The sequence below is a fragment of the Panulirus ornatus genome, chromosome 27, assembly GCF_036320965.1.
Source record: "Panulirus ornatus isolate Po-2019 chromosome 27, ASM3632096v1, whole genome shotgun sequence".
Classification (NCBI taxonomy): domain Eukaryota; kingdom Metazoa; phylum Arthropoda; class Malacostraca; order Decapoda; family Palinuridae; genus Panulirus; species Panulirus ornatus.
The window spans coordinates 17,779,117-17,794,082 of record NC_092250.1 but is presented as its reverse complement, the minus strand read 5'-3'; the positions used below and the strand labels follow the sequence as shown (position 1 = coordinate 17,794,082).

The 14,966-nt window shown below is 45.2% G+C and overlaps 1 protein-coding gene across 2 annotated transcripts in view; it reads right to left on the bottom strand.

Moving 5' to 3' along the window:
- Positions 1-14,966, bottom strand: part of ex (FERM domain containing expanded) — a 153,123-nt gene that overhangs the window by 59,118 nt on the left and 79,039 nt on the right. For both annotated transcript variants that reach the window (XM_071678272.1, XM_071678273.1), the window contains exons 5-7: positions 2,763-2,842; positions 2,093-2,279; positions 286-510 (exon numbers count right to left, since the gene is read on the bottom strand). In XM_071678272.1, the coding sequence (XP_071534373.1) occupies positions 286-510; positions 2,093-2,279; positions 2,763-2,842 (492 nt within the window). The remainder of the gene's footprint in view (positions 1-285; positions 511-2,092; positions 2,280-2,762; positions 2,843-14,966) is intronic.

Sequence of the window (14,966 nt, the reverse complement as noted above, 5' to 3'; positions counted from 1 at the left end):
TTTAACTGGGTATTACTAATACACTTAGAGTTCGTACTTATATGAGAATATATATATATATATATATATATATATATATATATATATATATATATATATATATATATATATATATATATATATACTACACCTACTTAGCTCTTCATTATATAAAATGACAGCATTTTACAATTAAAACATACTTTATGCTTAAAGCCAATTAAACAGTTGTTAGACTATAAGTAATTACCTACATATGCTTACATATACACACACATACATACGAACATACATGATTATACAAACCTCATAAATATCGAGACCCCTGGCACAAATGGCCGTCACCACCTGTGGGGTTGGATCTTGCTTCTTGTACCGCAGGCGGTACAGATGGAGGTTGTGAGGTGCATCGTGTTGTGACGCCTCCCGGATGTACTGCGCATGCGCCTCGGCCTTCGACAAACCCAGGTTGTCGCGGTGCATGTGAGGCACGTGTTCCATGACGTAGGCCACGCCCACCCTCTCCACCAGCTGATTCATGTAAACAAACACTTAGATGTCACACGTGCGTTTTAAATAAAATCGAGACCTTTAATTCTCACTCATAAATCCGACATGGTAACTTGCCTCCAGCTGATTCATGCAAAGTAAGACGATTTGTCACACATTTCACTCAGACCGAAATAGATTTGGTCTTACAAAAATATCCAACTAGGAATCTCCGTCGCGCGTCATACGTTGCGTTCAATAAAAGCGAGGCGTTCAGTTTTACTGATAAATCGAACATGGAACCTCGCCATCAGCTGATTTCATGCAAACAAACACGGTGTCAGATATTCTTTGGATAAAATGTAAATAGATTTCATCTTTAGATAAAAGTGATTTACTATGAATGATAAACCCGACGTGGAACCTCTCCTGGTTCACTTCAACAAATCGTGGTGTCAGAAGTTCATTAATTTAAACAGATTAAATCTTAATGATAAATCGGACATGGACTCCCCCTATCAGCTGATTCATGTAAACAAACACGAGTTGTCATATATTCCTTAATTAAAACGGAGAAGGATTTAATCATCAGATAAAAGAGATATAATTTTGATGATAAATACAGCTTAGTTTTAGATGTAATTTTAATGATAAATACAGCTTAGTGTTAGATATGTAACATTAATGATGAATACGACTTAATCTTAATCTAACTGATTTATTAATATATCTAGTAAACTGCCATCTTTCCTTTTCCAAAAAACAAAGGTATATACAAATAAATCTCAACTAAATCACTCTTTCCTACGATTCTGCTCCACATTTGATGGTATATGGAACTTGTACTTACCCACAGGGGAAAGCAGGGGTTGTACACATCCACTAGGGGGATATAAAGCTTATACTCACACTCTAGGGGAATTAGAGGTTGTACTCACCCACTGGGGAAGTAGAGTTCGTTATCACTCAGTGGGGGAAGTACAGATGTGTACTCACCTACTGGCGAAGTTCGAGATTATCATTCACTAGGGAAGTACAGATTTTACTCTCCCACTGGGGAACTTTTACTCATCCACTGGAGTTAAAATTTGTTCTCACCCACCGGGGGAAGTAGAGGTTGTACTCATGCTCTGGATTAAGTACAGGTTTCACTCATCCACAGGGGGAAGTAGAGGTTGTACTCACACTCTGGGTGATACAAGCTTCACTCACCCACTAGCGGAAGTAGAGGTTGTACTCCTACTCTGGGTGAACTACAGGTTTCACTCACACACTGGGGGAAGTAGAGGTTGTACTCCTACTCTGGGTGAACTACAGGTTTCACTCACACACTGGGGGAAGTAGAGGTTGTACTCCTACTCTGGGTGAACTACAGGTTTCACTCACACACTGGGGGAAGTAGAGGTTGTACTCCTACTCTGGGTGAAGTACAGGTTTCAGTCACCCACTGGAGGAAGTAGAGGTTGTACTCACACTCTGGGTGAAGTACAAGCTTCACTCACCCACTAGCGGAAGTAGAGGTTATACTCCTACTCTGGGTGAAGTAGTACAAGTTTCACTTACACACTGGGGGAAGTACAGGTTGTACTCCTACTCTGGGTGAAGAAGTACAGGTTTCACTCACCCACTGGGGGAAGTAGAGGTTGGGGTCGAAGTAGTGTCCGTGGTGTTGGTCCTGGCAGTAGTCCCCCAGGTCAGCCTGGAGGGCGAAGGAGGCCAGGAGGAAGCTCGTCTCCTCGGTGATGGGTTGGTTGTAGGTGAGTACGTTCTCCCGCAGCTGCAAGTAGTAGTGCAGGCGAGATAGCCCATCCCTGCAACACGTACGTGCACACTCGTCTTAGTACCTATATACACCACCCATGTGGTGTATATATACACCACCCATGTGTTTATATATATACACCACCCATGTGTTAATACATATATCTTTCTTTCATACTATTCGCCATTTCCCACATTAGCGAGGTAGCGTTAAGAACAGAGGACTGGTGAGGGAATATCCTCACCTGGCCCCCTTCTCTGTTCCTTCTTTTATATATATATATATATATATATATATATATATATATATATATATATATATATATATATATATATATAGGTTTGAATATGTGTATGTTCGTATGTACGAGTTATACAATGTTGTATGTATGTATTTATGTCTGCATATGTAGGCCTACGTGTATGCATGCATGAATGTTTGGATGCACTTGCATATTAATATATTACATGTGTCAGTCTGTACTCATATGTATATGTATTTATACTTGTATACACAGGTTGTGTGTACGTACCTGAGGAGCAGGTGGGTCTCAACGTAAAACTGAACTCGGAAACGAAACTGTAGCAGTGGTTCCCCGCTGGCGTCCACACCCTGCCAAGGTAAGGAGACCAGTGTTACCCTGTTGTGTCTCAAGTGCTACTTAAGGGCTTCCTGTTGAGTGATACTCTTGGAGTGCCACTCTAGTGCTATCTAGAAAGTAAGAGTCAGTGAAGAACCACTCAAATATTAATCCCAGAGTTGTGCGGTTTGTTGAGAAACGGTAAGTTTACAAAATATTTTAAGGCTTGTGATATTTTTTTGTTCACAGTTTTAAATATTTGTATTATGTTTTTTCTGGGCATTATTGTCCAAAGGCTTGGTTGAGCTGGTGAATTTGGCTAGGCATCTCTGACCCTGCTATGACCAATCATTGTCCATCCATCTACGACCCTGCTGTGACCTATCACTGCCCATCCATCTACGACCCTTTTGTGACCTATCACTGCCCATCCATCTACGACCCTTTTGTGACCTATCACTGCCCATCCATCTACGACCCTGCTATGACCTATCATTGTCCATCCATCTACGACCCTGATATGACCTATCACTGCCCATCCATCTACGACCCTGCTTTGACCTCTCTGTCCATTCATCTACGACCCTACCGTGTGACCTATCACTGTCCCTCTGGAGCGAAAGTCAAATGGCCTTTTAGATATCCATCTAAAATTTGGCCACAAAAAGCAGTTCATGAATTTATAGACTGGGGGAAAAAGGCAGTTTATCAATATGAAATTTAGTGCAGTTAATTGGTTCTCATTTCGGGAAAATGCCGCTAATTAATTCAAGATTTTGGAAAAAAGGCAATTTATCAATGGTAAAGATACCTGATTTAACAAGAGGGCAATTTGTATATGTGTACGACATAGCAAATATGATATGGCTGCTGAACTCTTCCTCACTGTATACTATACAGGTAACCTACTGTCAAAGTGGTTCTAAAGTTGTGACGGAAAAGAGAAAATGGTTTGTTCTCACTCAAAGAGAAAACGATTTGTTCTCATTCACAGAGAAAACGGGCTGTACTAATTTACAGAGAAAATGGTTTAGTCTCAAGAGAAAACGGTTTTTCTCATTCACTAAGAAAACTGTTTGTTCTCCCTCACAGACCAGAAATAACTTTGTTCTCACTCAGAGAGAGGAGAAAACGGGTAGTTTTCACTCAGAAGAGAAAACGGGTAGTCTTCACTCAGAAGAGAAAACGGTTGGTTTTCACTATAGAAGAGAAAATAGTTTATTCTCATTCACAGAGAAAACGGTTTATTTTCACTCTAGAGTGGAGAAAACGATGTTTCTCAATTTACAGAAAAAGAGAAAATGTGTTGTTTTCTCAAAAAAGAGAAAATGGTTTGTTTTCATGCAAGGAGAATGGAAACAGTGGTTTACTCTTACTCAAAGGAAAGAGAAAATGGGTTGTTCTCACTCCAAGGGAAAAGATCAAATGCTTTGTTCTCACACGGAGAAAATGGTTGTTCTCCGAGAAAACAACTTGTTCTCATTCATAGGAGAAAAAGGAAAAAAATACATAGAGTACATTAGATATTAGAATTAGGAAGTACATGCAAAATGAATATGTTAGATGATAGTTAATGAAAGTAAACAAAGTAAAAGAATTCGTAAGATTAGGAAGTAAAGGAAGCAATAGATATATTGAATATTAAGATCTAGAAATATAATAAAAAATCATTGAAACGCCAGTGACAAATAATACACAAAAGTAGATGTAACAATTAATTTAAAGTGAAATGTTTTATCTTTAGATGTGTGTTTAGGAAAATGATATTCGAAACAGTCAGGCAATTATGACCCTAAATTCGAACGGGTTGAAGTGAAACACCAACACAAGATTCACGAGGCATTATAGGACCATTCACAAAGCATAGACCAAACAGTCTGCGCCTCACAGTACGTCACCAGACCGCAGACCCCCGGCAGGAAAGGTCACACACAACACCAGATGTAAGGACAGGACACAAACAACTCTAGACCACGAACCAACAACCCCAACTGTACTGTGAACCAGTGGATGACCCCTTCACACTGTACCATGAACCAGTGGACGATCCCGTGACACTGTACTGTGAACCACGAGATGATCCTCCTCACACTGTAGTATGAACCAGTGGATGATCCCCTCACACTGTACTGTGAACCAATGGATGACCCCCTCACAATGTACCATGAACCAGTGGATGACCCCCTAACACTGTACCATGAACCAGTGGATGACTCCCCTCTGTACCATGAACCAGTGGATGACACCCCTCACACAGTACCATGAACCAGTGGATGACACCCCTCACACTGTACCATGAACCAGAGGATGACTCTCCTGACACTGTACCATGAACCAGTGGATGACCCACCTCACTGTACCATGAACCATTGGATGACACCCTCCACTGCATTGTGAACCAGTGAATGAACCGTCCAACACCCCCCACACTCTACTATGAGCCAGTGGATGAGAATGAATGAGTGCCAAGGTGGGGGAGACTGGATCTTGCTTCGAAGGGAGGGAAGGGGGTAAGGGGGGGGCTGTGTGGGGTCAAAGGGTGGAGGTCAGGGGGTAAGGGGGGGATTAGGAGGAGTAACCTGAGAGGAGGGAGGTGGTGTGTGGGGGGTGGGGGTGGGGGGGAGTTTGACCCGGTATGGCACGCTGAAACTTTCACTTGAACGCATTCCTCTCCCCCCAGCCAGTCACTCCTCTCTCTCTCTCTCTCTCTCTCTCTCTCTCTCTCTCTCTCTCTCTCTCTCTCTCTCTCTCAGCTCGTCACTCCTTTCGTAGCCATCCAACCCCCCCCCCTCTCTCACAGCCAGTCGCACCACTCCTCCAGCCAGTCACTCCTCTCCATCACAGCCAGACACTCCTGTCTCTTCCGGCCAGTCACTCCTCCCTGTCTCTCTCTCTCTGCTCATCATTCCTCTCTCACCCAGCCGGTCATCTCACAGCCAGTCTGGCACACCTTTCTCCCAGCCAGCTGCTCCTCTTCCAGCTAGTCACTCCTCTCTCCATCAGTAATTGCTCTCTCCACCAATCCTGCCTCCCTCCATCAGCCATTCCTCTCTCCATCTGTAATTGCTCTCTCCACCAATCCTTCCTCCCTCCATCAGTCATTCCTCTCTCCATCAGTAATTGCTCTTTCCACCAATCCTTCCTCCCTCCATCAGTAATTCCTCTCTCCATCAGTAATTGCTCTCTCCACCACTCCTTCCTCCCTCCATCAGTAATTCCTCTCTCCATCAGTAATTCCTCTCTCCATCAGTAATTGCTCTCTCCACCAATCCTCTCCTCCATCAGTCAATCCTCTCCATTAGTCTTTCCTCTCCCCATCAGTCATCCCCCCCCTCTCTCTCTCTCCCCAACAGTCAGTCCTCTCCATTACTCATTTCTCTCCGTCACTACTGTGATACTACTAGGTACCTGTGGTACTGGGGTGTTTTGAGGTGCCTATGGTTTGATGAGGTACCCGTCATACCGTGGTGCTGTACCTGTGGTGTTATGAGGTATCTGTAGTACTGTGGTGTTATGGGGTACCTCTGGTGTTATAGGGTACCTGTGGTGTTGTGGGGTACCTGTGGTGTTGTGGGGTACCTGTGGTGTTGTGGGGTACATGCTGTGTTGTGTGGTACCTGTGATGTTAAGGGGTACCTGTGGTGTTATGAGGTACCTGTGGTGTTAAGGGGTACCTGTGGTGTTATAATATAAGGTACCTGTGGTGTTATGAGGTACCCATGGTGTGAAGGGGTACCTGTGATGTTATGAGGTACCCGTGGTGTGAAGGGGTACCTGTGATGTTATGAGGTACCCGTGGTGTGAAGGGGTACCTGTGGTGTTATGAGGTACCTGTGGTGTTATGAGGTACCTGTGGTGTGAAGGGGTACCTGTGGTGTGATGAGGTACGGAGGTGTGGTATTAAGGGGGGTACCCGTCTTGCAGTAATGGTAGTGCTGTTTTGGTGCTGGAGTTCTAGTGAATTTTTGTTAAGACACGTGTCGTACCTCACAGCTGGCTACTGACGTGGTCTAGTCCTCCGTTGTGGGGTTGTGGTTCATTGGTAGCTAACAGGGGTTGTGGTTCAGTGCTAGCTTGTGGGGTTGCGACTGAGTTTTAGCAAGTGGGGTTGTGGTTAAGTACTAACGTAAGGGGTTACGGTTCAGTACTAGGTACTGGAGTTGAGGTTCAGTACCAAGTGCTGGGGTTAGAACTTCGTGTCAGCCGGCAGGGTTGCGTCTGGGTGCTACCCACTGGGGTTGTGGGTTAATTTGGGCTACCGAGAGTGTGGGTTAGCGCTGGGCCTTGGGGGGGTTGTGACCCCGGAGCTACGGAGACCGTGGCCTAGTACTGGTTAATGAGACGGTGGCTCATGGCTTGTTATAGGCTGGCTCCCCCCGACCTCAGGCTTAGCTGTGGCCACTGAGGTTGTGACGTCTCGCCGGCGTCTCCCGGGGGGTTGTGATACAAACCCAGCTTCTGAGGTTGTGACCCATTGCTGCATGCTGAGGTTCTGACCTAATTCTACCAGCTAGGGTTGTGAGTTAGTGCTACCTACTAGCACTAAAGTTAGGTGTTTCCTATCTGGGCCATGGCCTAGTGCTGGCTAGCAGAGTCTCGTGCCGGCTCCCTTGTCTTCTAGTATCTCGGTTCCGCGTCCCAGTCTTGGTGGATCCAGTGTTACGAATACCCCACTGGAGGCAGTAGACACTGAGGCACGTATAATCCCACCACTGGACATGTAGACGTAGTGGAGGGGCTACTGGGTGTGTGGTGGTGTATCAGGTGGGTCCTGGCATATGGCTGTAGACTGTGTGGTATGGCTTGGGGCGGTGCACTCAGCCTGTCGACTGTCTGGTGCAGCGAGGGGGCCCCTGTCTCGTGTAGACTCCCAGGGGCCCTGGGTTCGGCGGCTGGGAGCCTGTAGTGAGGCAGAGGGCGAGGCCAGGCCAGTAGTGTGGCAGCGTAGTTCGTGTACTGTAACTACTGGTATATATGCCTGGGTTATGAAGGGTGCGCGCCGCCTTACCTCACCTACACAACCACCCCGCTCTCCTCGGCCAGCCGCGCCGCTCGCCTTGGCAGCTCATCTTCATCACGCTCGGGATGGGCCCTCACCTGACGCTCTCTCTTGTCCGGGATGTATTTCTTACACAAATGTTGGGTGTATAATCCCCCTCGGCGTCCATTACGAGGATCAGGGCCGCGGGGGACAGCGTGTGGCCGCAGGAATCTAGCGACATCTGGCACGCGTGTGCGGCTGCCCGCGGCCACGTTCCTACTACGGTCAGGATTCTTTCCAGCCTGCCCCAACACGTCCTAACCCATCCGCCCAGACTTCAACACAGTCTACTCAATGAAATTACATACATTACGGCACACAAGTCTTCCCCGAACTTAGAGAGTGGAACTCTCAAACTTCGAGGATCACCGCAGCACCGGAGAAAGACGATAAACACTCGAATGTTCTCGTCCCTCCGCCGACACCCAAGTTGGAGTTGATGGTGAGCATCTAGACGTTGCCATCATCCACGAGCAAACTATTGCAGGTGGTTTTTTTTTTTTTTTTTACATCTGAAAATCAGAATACCACATTTTTTTTTCTTTCTCTTATCTCCCTGAATATTAATCTGTTCGCCGATAAGACACATTGGCAGGCGATGTTCGCTGCTACCCATATGGGGCATTACGCCACCCTGAAATATACGCTCCCCCCCCTCTCCCTTGTGACCGTAGACCTAAGACCTTTCGCGGCCAATCTCCCCCACTGGAAATCTTACGGCCGCCATGATCGCTCTCCGGAATTTTGGTGCATAAATTAAAATGCCGGCCCATGCCGCTAGCCCCACGCAGCTGCCTGCCTGCCCTCGTCTCGTAGCGCCAGCCCAGGAAATATGCCACGAATTCTTGAACGCTGTGTCTGAACCAGTGGACTCTCAGGGGCCAAGACCCGCACCAAGTCTCCTTGTCCCTCGTCATCATGGCAACATCTTCATGCTTTCCTTTACGACCACCTCGCAGCAGTTGACGCCCCCGACCACCAAATACCAATCGGATGCACTGTCCACATCCACATGAGCCTCCGACCCGGCACAGATCCTGCATGTATCACAAGGCTTCGGTGTATATGTGATCCCGATCAAAACCCAACAAAACATCGAGAGCGTTGAGGAACATTTCACAACAAATGGCGGCAACAGGGCAGACCCGGTCGGTCGGTCTCCACCCAACGGGGATAACTGCTCCATCATTCTACCATTCCCTATGCCAGATATCTTGGAGGGTGAGAGGTCGGGTGGGGAGAGAGAGAGAGAGAGAGATAACAGGTTGTTCTTTTGTAACGTAACGTAACACTTGCATTAACCATCAGGTAGTGGTGACAATGGTGTGTGTAATTATGTACGCCATGAGGATTCTATTGTGAGTAAAGGATTGTTATCTTGTAATATACAGAGGGGATAATGCCCCTTGAGTCAGGGGATGTGGTGTTATTATATATAAGGGGGGACATTATAATGCCCCTTGAGTCAGGGAGTGTGTTGTTATTATATGTAAGGGGGGCATTACAATGCCCCTTTAGTCCGGGGGTGTGCTGCGTTATATATATGTAGGGGACATTACAATGCCCCCTGAGTCAGGGGGTGTGTTGTGTTATATTTATAAAGGGGGGGGGGGGTACTGTCCCGAGTCAGATTACGTTTTCTTGTGCTATACGTGTTAGGGGGGAGATGACTGGCCTGTGGTGAAGGGGTGTGTTATATATGGAGGGGAAGATAACACTCCTGTGGGTCAGAGGTTATCTTGATATATATGGAGGAGATAACTGGGGCCGTGCTAACCTCTGATACATATGGAGACGGAGGTAATTGCCTAGTCAGGAATGGTGATATTCTATGCTATATGTGGAGGAAAGATGACTGTCCCCCGCAAGATAGTGGGTGTGTTATCTTCTGTCTTATATCGAGGGGGAGATAACTCTCCTGTGAGACGTGGTTGTGGTATGGTACATACATATGGAGGGGGAAATAGCTACCTCGTAAGTCAGGGGTTGTTCTATCGCATGCTGTATATATGGAGGGAAAGATAACCTAGGGTGAGTACTTTGTGCTATGTTGTACCACAATATGGAGGGGAGGATAATCATCGTGTGAATCAGGGGGCCAACGTATCATGACCGTCGACCAGTCACTGTCACACTAAAAAAGAATCGGAATTCGACTGCAGCATCTGAACGAATCATACTGCAAAAACTTATGAATCATACTGTACGAACTTAACGAATCATACTACAAGATCTTATGAATCATACTGTAAGAGTTTACGTGATCGCACCGCAGTACGTAATCCTGAAACTTAAGTCAGGACTTAAGTCAGGCATTAACAAGTTTTCGAATCCACGCATGTAAACAACTTGATTAAGCAGTATCATTCGCAGTAGAACGGACGTTAGGGGAACTATAAGTTATATTTAGAATTATCTCTGGACAAGTTTGAAAATAGAATAAATGACAAGCCTTGGGAGAATTCGTAACATACTAATATTCGTGATATCTCCTTACACGAAGCCAGGAGAGTCTGATATCCAACCCCATCCCGAACGCTGGCTACGAAGCACTGATTACTATGGACTTTAAATTCGTCAATATACGAGTGTAAACTGGTCGATGGGGAACAGCTTAGTGTGGCAGACGAAGGAAAGGATGTTCGTGTCCATAGATCTTCCCCATTCAAGAACTTAAACTCAGAGCCGATGTGATAACTTTTAACACCCGCTCAAATTTGGTGACCCACGTCCTTGATTGGGTAGTCAGGAGTAATTGTCGGACGCCAGGCTCTGCTGCCATGACCTGACGACAAGAGGAGAAGGGAAGCGACTGGCTCTAACTACCTTCACACAAGCAAGATCAAGCTCGAGGGATCACCCCATCACAGTGCACAGGCAAGAACACACACCCGAGGGAACGCCACCTCACACTCACAAGACCTCCAACACAAAGATGTAACCAGAAGAGAAATACATTAAGAGGATTACATGTAAACTAACCACAACATCATGTTCGTAACTCAAAAGAGAGAAGATAAAGAAGAGAAAATATAAAAAAGAATCCACAAAACACATCCAACTGTAAAGATGGAGTTAATGAAGAGATCCAATCTGAACATTTAGTGTCAGAATTAGCGAGCTGAGCCAGCCGGGACAGCCCCAACAGGACGCCAGCCTAACACAAGGACAGCCCTCGTGGAGGCACCAGGACATTCGGGCGTCCGTGTCAGTATAGCCAGGGGCATATTCTACTTCAAGGTGTCGGAAAGACGAGGAGGACACATTACCCATGTCCGTAGAACCAAAACGACGTTCTCCATAAGGATGTCTGTGTCCTTAAAGCTAGAAGGACGTTCTTCATAAGGATGTCCGTGTCCTTAAAGCTAGAAGGACGTTCTCCATAAGGATGATCTGTGTCTTTAAAGCTAGAAGGACGTTCTCCATAAGGATGTCCGTGTCCTTAAAGCTAGAAGGACGTTCTCCATAAGGATGTCCGTGTCCTTAAAGCTAGAAGGACGTTCTTCATAAGGATGTCCATGTCCTTAAAGCTAGAAGGACGTTCTCCATAAGGATGTCCGTGTCCTTAAAGCTAGAAGGACGTTCTCCATAAGGATGTCTGTGTCTTTAAAGCTAGAAGGACGTTCTCCATAAGGATGTCCGTGTCCTTAAAATCTAGAAGGACGTTCTCCATAAGGATGATCTGTGTCCGTAGAGCAGGAAGGACATTATCCTCAGACATGTCCATGTCTGTAAACTCCCCGAGGGTCCGGATCTCCGCTGTATAAGCCAAGATTAACGCCCAAATCGACTATATTCGTCTCTGGCCCACCCACGCATCACAATGATTTTACTTCTTTTTTTACATCAGAAATAAAGTAAATCACTTTTGTACAGTGTATGTTGATGACCGTAGTGCCTGTTGATGACCAAGTGGTCGTCAGCCATCATCGAACAATATTCATCAGAAATATTTGGTTTTTACAAGAATTTGTTTTAGTATATCGTCCCATATTTTTTTTGGAGACATTTTGCTCCAACAAATTACTTGGTATAAGCAAGAACTCATCACCAGTCACTGGTCCTCAGCACTAGTCATCACTAGTCGTGGTCCGCTTTACCAGTCATCACCAGTCACTGGTCCTCAGCACTAGTCATCACTAGTCGTGGTCCGCTTTACCAGTCATCACCAGTCACTGGTCCTCACCACTAGTCATCACTAGTCGTGGTCCGCTTTACTAGTCATCACCAGTCACTGGTCCTCAGCACTAGTCATCACTAGTAGTGGTCCGCTTTACCAGTCATCACCAGTCACTGGTCCTCATCGTTTCCAAATTCAAGAAGTGATATGAGAATGCTACACAGAAATCATACAGAAATAATCAAAACTCTTTCCTCTGAGGTGAAAATTCCTTTCATATCGTATAACACATTGCCAGATGAAAGCATAAACCGTAAATAATACAGAAACAAACAGGCATTTTACGACCGTTGGAGACGCTGTGCAGAAAATGGGGGGAAAAAATTAAATAATGATGATCATTCGATGACCAGCGAAAATACCACCGAAGAAAAAAATGTATACACGAGAAAAAGCAACGATAATCTCTGTATTACACCAATAGCGGTCAACGGCAGCATGTGTACGTAATGTGCGGCAAACCTGAACCCGTAATATAAGTGGATAGCAACCTTGCCCGAGCACTTGAGCCTCTCACACATACGTACGTCACCACAGTTGAACGCCGTAAACATAAACACCGGGTTCAATTTTCGAACACTCGCTGTATCTTATATCCCTTATTATCCTAAGCAGAGTGAAAAATACAAAATACACTTTATAATATACAGTATATATATATATATATATATATATATATATATATATATATATATATATATATATATATATATATATATATATAATAATAATAATAATAATAATAATAATAATAATAATAATAATAATAATATTTTTTCTGCCATCGTATTTATGTAAGATTATCATGGTGTATACCTCACAGATCCCGTTACAAGCATATCGACCTTGCGGTAACCGAGGTATGAGAAACGTTATGGAATTCAGTTACCAAATTACCGGACCCTGGGATTACTATCGGTTCCAGGTAGGACAACGACTAATACCTGCGGTTGTTATAACAACCTTTTTTTTTTTTTTCGAGCAAGGCGATCAGACACGGGTGTGATTGCCTGGTCAGAGGTCACGGCAAGGGTTGTACCATCGTGCTCAGCGGTCGTAAAACCCATGCTCAAGGGCTGTACCGCCGTGCCCCGGTCGTACGTAACACCGTGCTTAAGGGTCGTACCGACGCGTCGTGCTCTCGAGGTTTTAACATGGTTTGTGGATTTACGGTCACAGTCGTAAGGTATTACGATACCACTGTAGGGGGTCTTGTAGTTACCATGAGGTTTAAAAAAGTACAGTTACCAGACATAGTGGTCTTGTATCTCCAAGGCTTAGCCTAAAAGCCTAGTGTAGCCTAAAAGCCTAGTGTAACGTAAAAGCCTAGTGTAGCTTAAAAGACTAGTGTACTACTGACCATATGACTGAGACTGATACTAGTGATGTAGCGTGCAGGGTAACTATGATATACATGTATTGGGCTAACGGGTTTACGTTATGCATATCACGATATGGTGATCTTTAGGGTATCCTCAACGTTGCTTCCAGAATGCCATCCGTTATTTCAGGTGTTGACACCCTGACGCGAAGTCGTAGTGAAGTTACCATGGTTTACGGTCACCACTCTAGTGCTAGTTATGGTATGTGGATCATATGGTTACCATGGTAGATCCGAGAGCCACCATAAATTTCATGGTTTTCATGGTACACTGATCTTACGGTGTACGGCTAACCGCAGAAAAAAAAAAAAAAAAAGAATTTCATCAGCGGCTGAGCGCGCGCGTTATCCCTCCCCGAACTTGACCAAAATACCAGGCACACATTAACCTCACGAAACTACCGCTTTCCCCCCACCATCTTTCCAGTGGGACTTCACACGTCCGTCTTTGCTGGAATCAATGGAACTCTAACGTTACTTTTTTTTTCTGAATTAATCAAGATAAGGACGAGTGATAAGTAGCTTCTGGTACCGGTATTTATGTGCTCGGCGAGTGGCAACACTAGGCGGTGTTGCCATACCGTCTCTGGTCACCGCTATTCTTTACCTTCATTATCCCCAATCATTACGCTAATAATTACTTAATACCTTATGACGACCGGGGAGAATTATCGGGACATTTGGCTCGTTAATGCCCAGACCGCATGGCCCAAGAATCCGACGCTATGGGGGAAAGTAAAGGAATAAAAGTTAGAGTGATGGTTTGGAAATAGCGGAGCGAGTACATTCCGGAGAGGGACTCTTGCTCGTATAGGCATCCAGCAGGTCTGTCGGCCGACCACCTAGCCGACCGACCAGCCAGCCAGCCAGCCAGCCACCAGGTCTTCAGGTAATGGTTCCAACCCCGGCCACCTTCCTTCCCGACCCACCGCCACACCAAACATCACCATACACCATCATCTACACCACAGCTTCCATGCCACCTTCCCCATCTAGGCCTGGTATCAGATCATGGTATGGGCTTCGTGCTGGCTTCCTCGAGTATTGCTGTTTACTGCTCTCCAACCTATGATGGATGTGATTGTCGTGTACGTAACGATACGACCCTGGAGCACGACCTTACGACCCTGGAGCACGACGGAACGACGTTTGAACACGAACGTTCGACCTTTGAGCACGACAGTTCGACCCCTGGATATGATGGCCTAGCCTTTTGACCTGACCCTGAAGGATTGAGTCAAGAGGCCAGGCCAACATGACCAAGGGTCGTATCGTTACGTTCAAGTTGTTGAGAATATGATAGAAATGAAATTTTTACAAATGTAAATACTTTCTACATTTTATGTACTTGTTAAAACTTGAAACTTATAAGATATCAAAAAGTTTTGTGAAATTTAAAACTATTTTTGGAAGGCCTATAACTGAATGTTCCATCAACTATTACATTTTCTCACTCAACATGTCATACAAGTCATAATTCCTTGCACATTCCATCTTAATAGATATTTTAAAGCTTTAGGGGCAATAAACTGCTATTCATTTATGATTCTGGGC